Source organism: Schistocerca nitens, chromosome 9 (assembly GCF_023898315.1).
Source record: "Schistocerca nitens isolate TAMUIC-IGC-003100 chromosome 9, iqSchNite1.1, whole genome shotgun sequence".
NCBI classification, from domain to species: domain Eukaryota; kingdom Metazoa; phylum Arthropoda; class Insecta; order Orthoptera; family Acrididae; genus Schistocerca; species Schistocerca nitens.
This window is the reverse complement of record NC_064622.1, coordinates 347350254-347364313: the sequence shown is the minus strand read 5'-3', so window position 1 is coordinate 347364313 and position 14060 is coordinate 347350254. Positions and strand designations below refer to the sequence as shown.

General features: G+C 40.3%; 2 protein-coding genes across 2 annotated transcripts in view; both read left to right on the top strand.

Annotated features, from left to right (window-relative positions):
• LOC126203059 (vacuolar protein sorting-associated protein 53 homolog) overlaps positions 1-3187 on the top strand; it is a 155659-nt gene extending 152472 nt beyond the window's left edge. The window contains exon 16 of the mRNA XM_049937297.1: positions 636-3187. Within this exon, the coding sequence (XP_049793254.1) occupies positions 636-827 (192 nt within the window). The 3' untranslated portion in view covers positions 828-3187. The remainder of the gene's footprint in view (positions 1-635) is intronic.
• Positions 1-14060, top strand: part of LOC126203065 (39S ribosomal protein L44, mitochondrial) — a 644782-nt gene that overhangs the window by 247481 nt on the left and 383241 nt on the right. The window lies entirely within an intron of this gene.

Genomic DNA, 14060 nt, shown 5'->3' with positions numbered 1-14060 from the left:
CATTTAAGGGCTTGGGGTAGGTAACAAAAATTTTAAACTTAAAAAAAACTTCATTCATTTGTGTATTTCTTATGCATTTGACTCATTCCACGTCGTAACGGTTACTGTGAGTTTGATCAATGGAACACGTAACTAACTCACACACATCGTAACATAACTTGTTTAGTCTGGATGTAGATGTAAAGTTGCAGACGAATCAGTGTTTTGCACAGTGACTGGAAAACGACACTACAGAAAATGAAATGCGGTGTTGTTATTACAAAATTTTAAATGCATAAACGTGTAAAAAAAATCCTATACGCCAGAACATCATTGCGCAGAACTTGCCATAGAGTCTCATAAAAAATGATGTCCATTATAATCAGTTAATTAAGCTGATTTTATTTCTGTAATAAATCAAAATTTCTATTTTAAGAGTAGCAGTTTGTTTAAGTAACTGCATTGTCGATTAACTCATCCTTGCAATTCAGACTTTCCGTATGCATTTACTGCCTCTTACCAAGGATATCAGCGTGTATTTCTTCCACCTTTCTTCAGCTGAGATGTTCTCCATATTGCTCTTAGTGAAATGAACTATGCCAGCCATTTGGCATTCGCACAGCTTCAAATTGGCTATTTGAATTTCTCCTTTTTAGGGTCTGCGACGGGCAGAGCAGAGTCAGCTGGTGGAACTGTTCCGCCAAAAACTGCCACCACCTCCTCCACTGGGAGGTAGTCCCATGCTTGGACCACCGGGTTCTCCGTTGCCACCTCTGGGTCTTGGCAGCCCAGACCACGAGTCGAGTCGCATCAAGAAGCTTGAAAAACTTATCAAGAAAAGACTGTGAACTCAGCCAAAGTGCCAGACTCAGCTATGGCATGTGCTAATAGTCTTAAACAGTAACATGGATAGCAGTATCAGGAGCATTTGGCGCAAAAAGAGGAGCTGTAGTTGTTTTGGAATAAAATCATAGTCAGTACTTTTCCCTCTGTTAAGTAAGTAGAATAAACTACAAACTGTGCAGTACCAAAGTACAGTTGGTGCTAGAGTCAAATAGTAATCACTAAAATGTGAATGGGCCATAGAGTGTGTGCTTCCCATAATCCATTATACCATTTGTGCCAGGGCACTCCCCCTAGGTTTTGTGTGTGTGTGTGTGTGTGTGTGTGTGTGTGTGTGTGTGTGTGTGTCTGTCTGTGTATTTATTTATCTTCCTTTCTCTTAACATGATAGTGGTTATTTATTCAGCTACAATGCATAAAGCAGTGAGCTCTTTTGATGAGGGTGGGAGGGGGGGGGGGGGGGGAGATCCCTGTATCCGTCCCCTTCATTTTTACATGTGCTTTAAAAAATGTTTGAATCAATTTCATTGATTGAAAGCTTAACATACAAATACCCTGAATGCTTTCAAATGTTTTATTGCTAGATAATGATTTTTTTACTGTTATGTAGTTTATATATTTACTACATCAGATCTGAGAGCTGTGTTGCCTTCTGGCACCTTTTAATTCAGTTTTAAATTGTAAATAAAATATAAGTAGATGGGCAATTTTGGAAGTAAAGCATATCGTGACATACAAAATTATTTACTAGGCCTACTGGTATTACAAAAACATGTTTTCTCCAAAATCACATACAGTCTCATCTGTGTTGCCATTTATTTCTCCAAAAAATTGAAGCATTTATCATAGATTGGCATTAGTTTAAGTAGGATCTCAAAAAATGAATGAATGTACAATGATTCAAGTAGTCCACACCTGAACTATAAAAGACACGTCTGGACACTGATTGCATTGTATTAATTCTTAAATCCTCATTATGCAGTTAGTAACAGTCCTTTATGCCTGGGGCTGTGTGAAACAGGGTCCATCCTTTATGTGTAGTTCTGTGCAGCGGCCACTCTGATCCCTGGTCTCTCCATCTCGCAGATGCCTTCTTACCTGTTTCACTATTTTCCCATCTACTTATTTTAATGATTTGAAATGCTACACAAACAGTATGTTGAATGAATATTGTTATTGTAATGAAAATCAGTAATATGTCTCTGTGCAGTAATTTTTAAAGCCATGGTCTGCTCACAAAGATATATTTTCAGCACCATGTGAAACTAAATGTAATATTGCAAAAAGTATCTTTGTGTTGATTTTATGGTATGGCCTGAGGGAATCGACACATACATCCATATGTAATCGGGGGGGGGGGGGGGGTTCTTACCACCAATGACCTTATTTCCTTACAATTTAAATGAACTTTGGAGCATATCTCCCTTTCAACAGTGCCCGTTTAAGCATTGTAATTTGCTATAACTTAAGGAATTTATTTTTTGATGATACTTTTTCACACTCAAATTTTGTTTCCATCAACTGTGAGAGCGTCCAGACACCCTTCTCATCATAGCACAACACAACACAATTATGAGACTTTTACCAATGTAAAGGTGCATTAGGTTGAGAGTACTGTTGCCAGATTTACTCAGTCCTGTATACTCCGTAATGAATTTGGCTCTAGCTTGAGAAATTCTAAGAAGGCTATTTCCTCAAAAGATGTTTACATTATGTCCAAAATTACTATAAGATCGACACTTCAGCAGGAGCATATGTAGGTGCAGAAGATAGTTGTCAAATACCATATGGAACAGGTGTTATGTTTCAGAATCGTGCTCAAACTTGCAAATTATCAAATGTACTAAGATGGCACTGGTATGTTTTGGAAAAGTTGCACTGTCTTCATTTTACTTTTATTTTTAGCAACAACAAAAATGCATTTTCTGTTGACAGTGTGAAGTTATTCACATTAAATTTAGATGAAAATATTATGCCAACAAAATTTTTAGAAGCAATCGTGTCCGTATCAGCTCCAAACTGGAACACAGACATCTGACCTCTTGCACAATTTGATTGCGTTAAATGTGATGCATAATTTTCCACTCATGCTTCAAGAACTAAGCAAGTGCCAAATACTTTCATTATGAGAAGTATGTTGCCAAAACTCTCTCTCTCTCCCCCACCCACCCACCCCACCCCCTCCCACATCCCCCATCAACAGATCATGGTCACTGTAAGTCCGTAATGAAAGCCCAGATTGTGTAAAATAGTGAATAATGATGTGCAACTATCTTGAAAAATGTCTACTTCTATAAGGATAATCAATAATTTGCTGAGTTTTGTATGTACCTTTCCACAATAATAATGTGAACATGACAATATATAGCAACATCTGGTGGTAATTCACTTCTCCATTCAACTTTTTTCCCCTGGAGTGTCAGTTTTCAATGAATTTTGGGCTTCCTCTTCTTTCTTGAACATTTCCTAGTATTGTTTATGTTTAAAGCTGCTGCAGATCTTGTGATTACCTTGTTAATGAGGCCACCAGAAATATTTTAGCTCTACACAGAAACATAATGCATGAACTATTTATCTTGTCTGGTATCCACTGTAAAAGGCATGATATCACACTTTTATGTATACGACAAAACTGCTTTCGACATTGCCCAGTATCAGATAACACATAGTTGCAACAAATAGAATGAAAACAAATTCACAGTGCACAAGTGATCTCATAGAACAAGAAGTTGCCTGAACTTTAAGCATAGTGCAGGTTAGAAGTGTTGTGAGGGTGGGGATGACGTTTTGGCAACTTTTGGAGGGTTGCAGCAGTCACAAAGCTCGTGAGGCTGGTTGAATGCTAGCCATGCCTCCAGCAGGAATCTCACCCCATTACTTCCTTTGTAGATACCAATCCTAAAGTCATTATGAACAGGGTATTATTTATATTTATGAATAATAGGAAACTAAAACTAACAAACTATATTGTAAATCCCCACCTAGAAAGGTGTGAAACAATAAAACTTACAGAGAAGTGGGAAAACTGAGAATAGCTTGATATTTTAATATAGAACTTTCTTTGTAGCATTAGGTTTCATAAGTTTCGTGCTCATGCTTTTAATGTGAGCAATGCATTTAATTAAAAGTCTCATTTTTTATTTGGAAAGTTGCTACTCACCATACAGCGGAGAAGCTGAGTGGCGATAGGCACAACAAAAAGATTCACACAATTGTAGCTTTCGGCCATTAAGGCCTTTGTCAACAGTAGACACACACACACACACACACACACACACACACACACACAAGCAACTTGCACACATGTCTGCAGTCTCAGAGAAATGAAACCATACTGCAAGCAGCAGCACCAGTGCATGATGGGAGTGGCAACTGGATGGGGGTTAGGAGGAGGCTGGGGCGGGGAGGGGGGGGGATAGTATATGGAAGTGACGGACAGTGAAGTGTTGCAGTTTTAGACAGAGAGTAGGAGAGGGGGGAGAGGGTAAGTAGCGGAAAGGAGAGAAATAAAAAGAAATTAAAAGACTGGGTGTGGCGGTGAAATGACATCTGTGTAGGGCTGGAATGGGAACAGGGAGGGGGCTGGATGGGTGAGGACAGTGACTAACGAAGGTTGAGGCCAGGAGGGTTATGGCAACATAGGATGTATTGCTGGGAAAGTTCCCACCCGCGCAATTCTGAAGAGCTGGTGTTGGTGGGAAGGATCCATATGGCACAGGCTGTGAAGCAGTCATTGAGATGAGGGATATCATGTTTGGCAGCGTGTTCAGCAACAGGGTGGTCCACTTGTTTTTTGGCCACAGTTTGTCGGTGGCCATTCATGCAGACAGACAGCTTGTTGGTTGTCATGCCTACATAGAATGCAGCACAGTGGTTGCACCGTAGCTTGTAATGCAGATGACTGGTTTACAGATAGCCCTGCCTTTGATGGGATAGGTGATGTTAGTGACCAGACTGGAGTAGGTGGTGGTAGGAGGATGTATGGGACAGGTCTTGCATCGGTCTGTTAAAGTGGTATGAGCCATGAGGTAAGGGATTGGGAGCAGGGGTTGTGTAAGTATGGATGAGTATATTGTGTAGGTTCAGTGGACGGCAGAATACCACGGTAGGAGGGGTGGGAAGGATAGTGGGCTGGACATTTCTCATTTCAGGGCATGACAGGAGGTAATCAAAACCCTGGCGGAGAATGTAATTCAGTTGCTCCTGTCCCAGATGGTACTGAGTTACGAGGCGGAATGCTCCTCTTTGGCCGGACTGTGGGACTTTGGGAGGTGGTGGGAGACTGTAAAGATAAGGCATGGGAGATTTGGTTTTGTACAAGGATGGGAGGATAATTACGGTCAGTGAAGGCTTCAGTGAGGCCCTCGATATATTTTGAGAGGGACTGCTCGTCACTGCAGATGCGATGACCACGGGTGGCTAGGCTGTACGGAAGGGACTTCTTGGTATGGAATGGGTGGCTGTCGAAGTGGAGGTATTGCTGGTGATTAGTAGGTTTGATATGGACGGAGGTACTGATATAGCCATCTCTGAGGTGGAGGTCAACATCTAGGAAGGTGGCTTGTTGAGTTGAGTAGGACCAGATGAAGCAAATGGGGGAGAAGTTGTTGAGGTTCTGGAGGACCTAAACAGACCCGCAACACAGTTATGAACCTTTCTTCCAGAAGCCTTAGTCCCACAGAAATATCAGTCCTTTCCTGTTGTTAACAGTACAAACAAGAGTGATCAGTAAGGAATATTGTGTATTGTCACATTATTTTGCCTGCGCCCCCCCCCCCCCCCCCAAATAACAGATTAACACTGTTGTGTTACACATTGATGCATACACAATTACAACTTTAATTGACTATGTTTCTTCAGTATTTCAACTGCTTTCAGTATTACTTTTAATGCCTTTAGTTCCTGTTCCCATTTCATTCACGATATGTCTAAGATGTTTCAGGGTAAATTCTTTGTCATATGAAGTACCATACAGTATTAATAAGAATTAATTTGCTGAATTTCTATACTAATATGGCTTATCTAATTTGATGACCAACAGGATTTTATGAAGAGAGATTCATGTCACTAATCAGAAAGCTTTAAATGTTTTGAGATGCTGGTATAATAATCTACCGATTAAATAAGACATTCATTTTAATGTTTCGCTTTTGTAACTGCTACCATCTTCATTTGCCTTATTAAAGGTTTATTATTTATATTTTAAAGCAAAATACATTCAACTATAAATCTGGAAAAGGCAGACTAATTTGAAGAATTTAAATAGCACTTTTTATTCAGTACTGTGTTTCAAATGTAATATTAACATTTTAAGCTTCATACTTGTGTTATCAAGCACTGGATTCATAACTATAAAATGGATTCTGTATTTCATTATTTTTTATCTCTGATGTTACCTACGTTTACATAGGGTAGACAACAGTTAGAAAGAAAAATATACTATTGAACTGATGCCAGTACTAAACTCAACTAACATAATTGTCATTTGTAGTCTCATGTATAGGCTGTGATTTTGTTAACATCAGGAACACCTTAAATCTAATGCACACACTTCAGTTATGTCGACCAAAATAAAAGAACTGTTCTGGAAGAGAGTATTTTAGTGATATGAAATGATGCTAAAAATTTCAAAAGTGAATCGATAGATTGATTTGAAAGTTAAAGTGTTGAAGTGTGCTCATAATCTGTAGCACATGAATAACTATACGGTGAAGGAGGTGGTGATGGTGATTTTGTGTGTGTGTGTGTGTGTGTGGAGGAGGGGGGGGGTTACAATGGAGTGAGGGGGAAAGAAGAGGGAATTGTTTGAAGGATGGTAAGATGTAGGAAAGAGCTAATCACTGATTTTGAAAGGAAGGAGGAAATTAAGTGTTCAGTGTCCTATCAACAAGTTCATTAGAGATGGTGCGCAAGCACAGATTAAGGAAGGATGAGGAAGGAAATTGACCATGCCATTTCAAAGAAACCACCCTGGCATTTGCCTTATGCAATTTAGGGTAACCTCTGAAAACTTAAATCAGAATCGCCAGATGCAAATTTGAGCCTCGTCCTCTCGAATGTGAACAGATTTTTGAGGCCACACTTTATGTATTGAGATGGAAGGAAAACAGATGGGAGATGGTAACATGAAACTACTTACACATGTGATCAAAAATATGGAGACACCAAAACACAACTCAGTTCAGTAACTAATACAATGTAGGAAAACCATTGGCATTCAAAACAACAACTTCGAGTTGTCTTGGAATAGATAAATACTTGTCCTGTATAGTTTTCAAGGGTACCTGTACCATTTTTCCTGCAAAATAAGTGGCAAGTTCAGGAAAAAGTGGAGGAAGACAGCACTATATACTCTTCTCTCTCCAATGTATACCACAACACCTAAATAATTGAGGCTTGATGATTGTGGTGGTGAGGGAAGATGCGACAATTCATCCTTATGCTCAAAAAATCAGTCCTGGACATTGCAAGCTGTGCAAACAGGGACCTGTCATCTTTAAACACAGTGTCACCATTTAGTGTGAAACACTGTACCATGGGATGGACTTGGTAAGTCAGAATGGTCACATAATCCTTGGCAGTAATGCAACTTTGCACAGTAACCATGGGGCCCATAGAATACTATGCTATGGCTGCCCAGATCATCACTGAACCACCATGTTTCACTCTTGGGACGTAAACTTGGCCAAAAGTTGGGAAACAGTGCTAAACAAGACTCATCCAACCAAACAACATTTGTCCATCACTTGATAGTCCAGGTTTTACGGGTTTGGTACCACATTTTGCTGCTGTGGGCTTTCACAGCACTGATGAATCGTTTTGAAACTCCAGCACTCCGTGCTTATGGAGCTCCCTTCATGTTCTTTTGGTGCTGATTGGGTTCTTGAGTGCGACATTCAGTTCTACAGTGTCTTTTGCAGATGTCATCCTCTTATTTTTCATCACTATCCTCTTCAAGACCCTCTGTCACACTCAACATACACTTTTGTCCAAGTAATGACATAGTGGATAATTATTTTCTGCTTTCCCTGTATCTGGTATAAATCTTAAATCAGTTGCTCTTGAAACGCCAATCACTCCAGCTACTTCTTTATAGAGGAACCACCATGCCAGCAACAATAATTTGCTCACATGTGAATGCTCCGAGCTTCGACACTAATCATAACTGCACGCAGCACTGTTCTGACCCTGAATGTAACTTGCAACATATTGAGGACATTGCACAGATGCTTTTTGTGGTCAAATACAGCAGTGCAATCTGCAGGCTTGGCTAGCATCTGCATTTATGTTCTAGCATGCATTTGTCATAGAATTTCCATATTTTGTCCATGTCCAGTATATAGTATCATGAGTTTTTTGTAGAAGAGACATTGGGAACGGTGTGGGTTAGAAATCAGGATTTTTTGTGGGGGGAATAAATTGTGATTCAAGGAGCCATATACTTTAAAGACTGGTTACAGAAACAATACGAAATTTAATTTCAGTCACAACGGCCAGATAGTTCTACCCAGATAAAAGCCCTGCATCATATTCATTGTGCAGACTGACAATCATATAAACACACATAGGACATTAATTCATTGGTACTTGCATATAGTGATTCAATCAGTATACTGGAAAAGAATATGCGACTAAATGAAAGTTTCATAGAACTCTGTGTTTTGGCAGTGGTAACTCTTTTCCTATACCTTGCCTCATGACAGTCTTCTAAATCACTCCTCTCCACTCAGCAAATTACATTCAGTTGTGAAAGAGGTCCTTGTTAAATTGTAGGTGCTACTTTACAGACTATAAGCTGATTTTTGAAATTTGTTCCAACTTACTGTTACAAATTGGGGTGAATTTGTGGGTTAAGTAAATATCTTTAATAATATTTTGTAGTCACAAAAACCACTTTTAGGTTTATTTTATATTTCAGGGAAATAAGTGTAACTCTGTGTGTGTGTGTGTGTGTGTGTGTGTGTGTGTGTGTGTATTTTATTATGTTCTGTTACTGTCTGTGAATATAGCATTCCTATTACTAATGAATTATGATATGGGAAGTGCATTACTTCCAGCAAGATCTCAGAATAGTGTAACACTAGTATCTCTGTATATATGCTGCACAATTGTATTTGTAGTATACTATTTGTTTAATACTATGTTTACTATCTATATAAAAAGCAACAATACAAAAATGCAGATATATTAGATCTTTTTCTAATTTTTCCGTACTGTGTGTGAACAATATCCTCTAACAAAAGCCAGATTTTTAAAATACTTAAGGATACAGAGCTCAATTCCATTTTCAGTGTCCTCTGTTCCCAAAGGAGGTACTGTGAGTCCACTCTTAAATCAGCAACTTACACTTTTCGCCTTCTGAAGGTAAGGAGGCCAGCAATTCCATCCCATATTAATACCATGGAACCTCACACAGCAAGCATAATTCGTTCCAGAATCTTACTAGTATTGCAAAACACTCATTAAGCAAAACAATTTATCCTATATAAGTTAATGTACAATATGATAATTATTTCATGTAGGAAAAGTACTAAAAGTGTTATCTTATTCATACTTTTTATTCGAAGAAAATTATACATACAGTATTATTCAAGATGCATAACTAATTCGTTTTTACTAGCAAGCTGTTTATAGTCATTTGTTTCTGCCGACACTTCAACACTTGATGGAAATGTAACACAGCATTATCGTCAACTAAATTTGTAGCACGTATAGCCACTGGTGATGCTTTTCAATGCACAATGCAACCGATTTCCAAGCTTTCAGCATTTCTCTTATTGCACCAGAAGATTGCTGCTTTGCTGTTACCATCCCGTCCTCTGAAGAACTCCTCTCCACAGTTTCCTGCTGTGAAACACACTGCAACTCCATAAGCTCTTTGGTGGGTCATTTATTGGCTGTGATGTTCCACAGCCTCATTGATATCCACTTCTAGTCCCATGCTCTTGGCCAAATGCACAATCTCGTTGACTACAGGCTCCACAGGTACTGACTCAAATGCCTCAGTCACATTCGACAACGCACTCCCACCAAAGCTTCTTCCAAGCAGAACTGAGTTCTCTTGGTAGTCCCTTCCCACATCTTTTCAATCATCTTAATGCAGGTAATAGTGTTGAAGTGATATTTCAAAAACTCTTAGAATGATCTTGGTATTTTCAGTCTACACTAAAGCGCTCTTCGAGTATTGTTTTGAGTTGAGTTTGTCAAAGTCAGAAATAATCTGCTGGTCCATAGACTGGAGTAACGGAGTGGTGTTGAGAGGCAAAAATTAGATCTCGCTTAATTGAAATTCCTCAAGGTGGTGGTCTTGTAGGCCTGGAGAATGGGCAGGAGTGTTGTCCACAACAAGCAAGACATGGAATCATCTTAAGCAAATATTTTTTTCACCAAAGGAGACCAAACACTTTATTGATCCAATCATGAAAAAGATCATGTGTCACCCAAGCCTTGTGGTTGGGCCTCCATATCACATTTAACCTGTTGTTCTGGACTTTACACTTCTTGAAGGCTTGTGGAGTTTCTGAATGGTAAACAAGCAGTGGTTTAATTTTCAAATTGCAGCTTGCATTGGCACAGAATAACAGTGTGAGATAGTTATTCATTTGCTTGTAACCGGGCAGTACATTCCCCTCTGCTGTTATAAAGTTACATTTAGGCATCTTTTTCCAGAGTAGACTCATCTCGTCACTATTATAAACGTGTTGTGGCAGATACCGCTCGGAATCTACGAGAATCTTGAAGCCACTGATGAAGTTCTCTGCTGCCTTTGTCTTGGAGTTGGCTGCTTTGCCTCACATGCCGATTCTTCTCTTAAACTTCTCAAACCACCCAAGGCTTCCCTTAAAACACTTGTTCAGCTGTTGATGATCCTGGCATCATCTTAACAAGGTCGGCAAAAATCATTCTCAGCTTCTCACAAATGATGTTCTTGTTAACAGTGTCACCTTGCAATTGCTTTTCATTTATCCGTGTAAGGAGCAGCCTTTCAACATCATCCAGAATACAAAACTGTTCTTTAGATATTCTTGTCACTCCCTTTGAAGCATATATCTCCTTAATCTTGTCCTTGCTCCTGATGGTAGTCCGAATAGCTTATGTAGACTGATTGTATGTGCGTGCTAAATCAGCAATGCTCACACAACGTTCGTGTTTTTCATTTATTTTACATTTCCTTTGTAAGGTCATTTTCTTTCTCTTACAGTTGTCTTCTTGAGGCTTTATCTTCAGGGACATTTCTACAAAAGTTATTAAAATTTGCACAAAAAAAAGGAAAAAAAAAGCACTCTGTGAACACAAGTGCACAAAAATCTGTGATCACAAGCTGCACTAAGATGGTAGCAGAAAGGGTACTAAACCCAGACTGCAGTATGTACTAAAGACATTGTTCATATTGTTGAATGTTTCCCCTGCCATGCGCAAATGGCTGGTGACATCACACTAAATCATTGTCAAACGTTATGCAAAATATCGCTCATTAAGTGAGTCTTTTTCTTGCAATTTGTTCTGCACATTGTGTGAATTGTGAGTTATGGAAGGTGCTCATGAAGTGAGATTCCACTGTGTTAGTTTTCTTGAATGAATTTGCCTTTGGTACAGTTTAAATAAAACTTGCTGTCACATACGACTAGAATTGGTTTAAGAAAATCTAAGATTTTCAGGTGCATGTCCTGTCCACCTCCATAAATTCTTTAGGAGTAAAGGAGGCCACTCAACAAAAGCAGCATTGAGTCATCAACAGGCGCACACACAAAGGAGATAGAAGACTTTCTGGCCTTTGGAATAAATCCTTTGTCACACACACACACACAGACACACACACACACACACACACACACACACACACTTGGAGGGAGACAGCAGTTTGCCAGCTAGGAATGCAGGATGCAGGCACTCGAGCTGGGCATGTGATACATGGATACAAAACCAAAGAAGTGCATCGCATGATAGAAGTAAAGTGGAGGTGTGGAATGGAAGGGGATGATTGGTCAAAGGAGAAGGAAACTGTCGGGTAGAGGGTATTGCAACACTGTGTTAACTGAGGCCAGTAGGATGTGGGAACAATCAACTTTGTTCTTGCCCTCAGTTTGGTAACAGCTGGTCAGTTGTCATACAAACATAAAATGCTCTGCAGTGATTGCAACAGAGTTGACTTTCTGGTTTAACAGGACACTGCCTCATGGGATAGGGTAAGCCTGTGACAGGAGTTCGGAGGGGGAGTGGCATGTGGATGGACCAGGATGATGTATAGGTTGAGTGGGCGATACAAAACACCACTTTGGAGAGGTGGAAAGGATCTTTGGAAGGACATCTCTCATTTCCGAGCATGACAATAGATAGTCAAAGCCCTTGTACAGTTGTTCCAGCCCATTGTGATATTGGGCAATATGGCTCCTTTGTAACTGATTCTTTGGGACAGGAGGAGGATTAGGGCTGTGTAAGGATATGGCGTGGGAAATCAGTTCGCGGTCTGGGTATTGGGATGGGGATAGTGTGTCCATAAAGACTCTTGTCAGACTATCCATACTGTGCTAGGGAGTTCTAGTCATTGTATATATGCTGTCCACAGGTGGCTAGGCTGTATGTGAGCAGTTTTTGTGGAAAGGGTGGCAGCTAAATGCAGGCAGTGTTGATGGTTAATTTTTCCATAATATGGACAGAGATGTAGATGGAGCCATCTGAGATGGAGAGAAATGTCCAGAAAGGTAGCATGTTCACTTGAGGAGGACGAGATGAAGCATACGGGAGAGCAGCTGTTGATGTTGTGGAGGAATGAGGACAATGTGCCTTGGCCCCAAGTCCAGTTCTTGAAGATATAATCAGCGAAACTGAACCAGCCAAAGGATTTAGGGCTTTGGGAGGCTATGAAGATGTCCTCCAGATGGTCCATAAAAAGGTTACCATAACAGGGTGCTATGCAGGTGCCCATAGTTGAGCTGCATATTTGTTAATATACTTTCCTCTTGAAGGAGAAGTATTTGTCTGAGAGATGAAGTTAGTAAGGTGTATGAGGGATGTGGTGGTAGGTTTGGAGTCTGAAGGGCTGTGGAGATATAGTGTTTCATAGTGGCAAGGCCATGGGCGTAAGGATATTGGTTTGTGGGGATATGGCATCAGCAGTGACTAGTAGGGATCCAGGAGGCAAAGTTATGGAGGTGGTAGTGTGTCAGTGAAGGAAGTGGTTAACATTTTTGATGTGAGAGGCTAGATTTTGAGCCACTGGTTGGAGGTGTTAGTCAGCCAGAAGAGAAATTTCAGTAGGGGCACAATAACCAGCTACAATGAGGTGTCCAGGATTGTTGGGTTTATGGATTTGGGGAGTATGTAGAAAGTAGGTTTGTGGTGTGTTGTTAGGGTGAGGAGGGAGAAGGACTCAGGGGAGAGGTGGTGGAGTGGGCCAGAGGATTTCACTAGGGATTGGAGGTTATGTTGGACTTCTGGGATGGATCAATATGATAGAGCTTTCAGGTGGAGGAGCTTGGCAGTTAGTGGTGGTGCCTTTGTTTGCAGGGGGATGATTAGGTCGAGTTCTGTTTTGAGTTCGTGGATGGTTGTCCTTTCTGCTGAACACAATTCTAGTAATGAACCACCACATTTCATTCCCAAATCCACCTACCTCTCTCCTTTCATATTGTTCCTGTCTGAATTTTACTTCTTTTGTTTTTCTATCCTGCACTTGACAATAACTGATGGGCAATGAAATATTCTCCGATGACATAATTATCCTCCCAAACTCGAGCTTTATTATCCAGTTCTCTTTACAACCACCTAATCCTTTCCATTGGCCATTTATTGCGCCACCATTTCACGTTTTCCTAGCACCATCCCAATCCCTGCTCCATCTATTTGCATCAGTTAGGAAAAGAATCCCATTCCCAGTCCCATGTTGTGTTCCTTAATTAGTGCCTAAGCCAGGAATCAGCCCCAATGGCCTAAGCATAAAAATTCCCTTTTCTGAATCCTGACCCCCGTTTCAGAATGACCATCTAAATTCCACCAATCCTATTCCTCACAAACCTGGCACTCCATGGCACAGGTATCCCAGAACCACCTCTGCTCTCTTCATAAAATTAATTTATTGTTCAGTCCTAACTACATACACTATCTCTCCAACACCTCCTTCAGGCACCATCTCCATAAACTATCCAATGTGTTGACAGCCTATTCCCACCTTGGAGCACCACAACCCATCAGATCTCATCCTGCCCACAGTGAACCCCTCTTTAATCCTTCATAACACC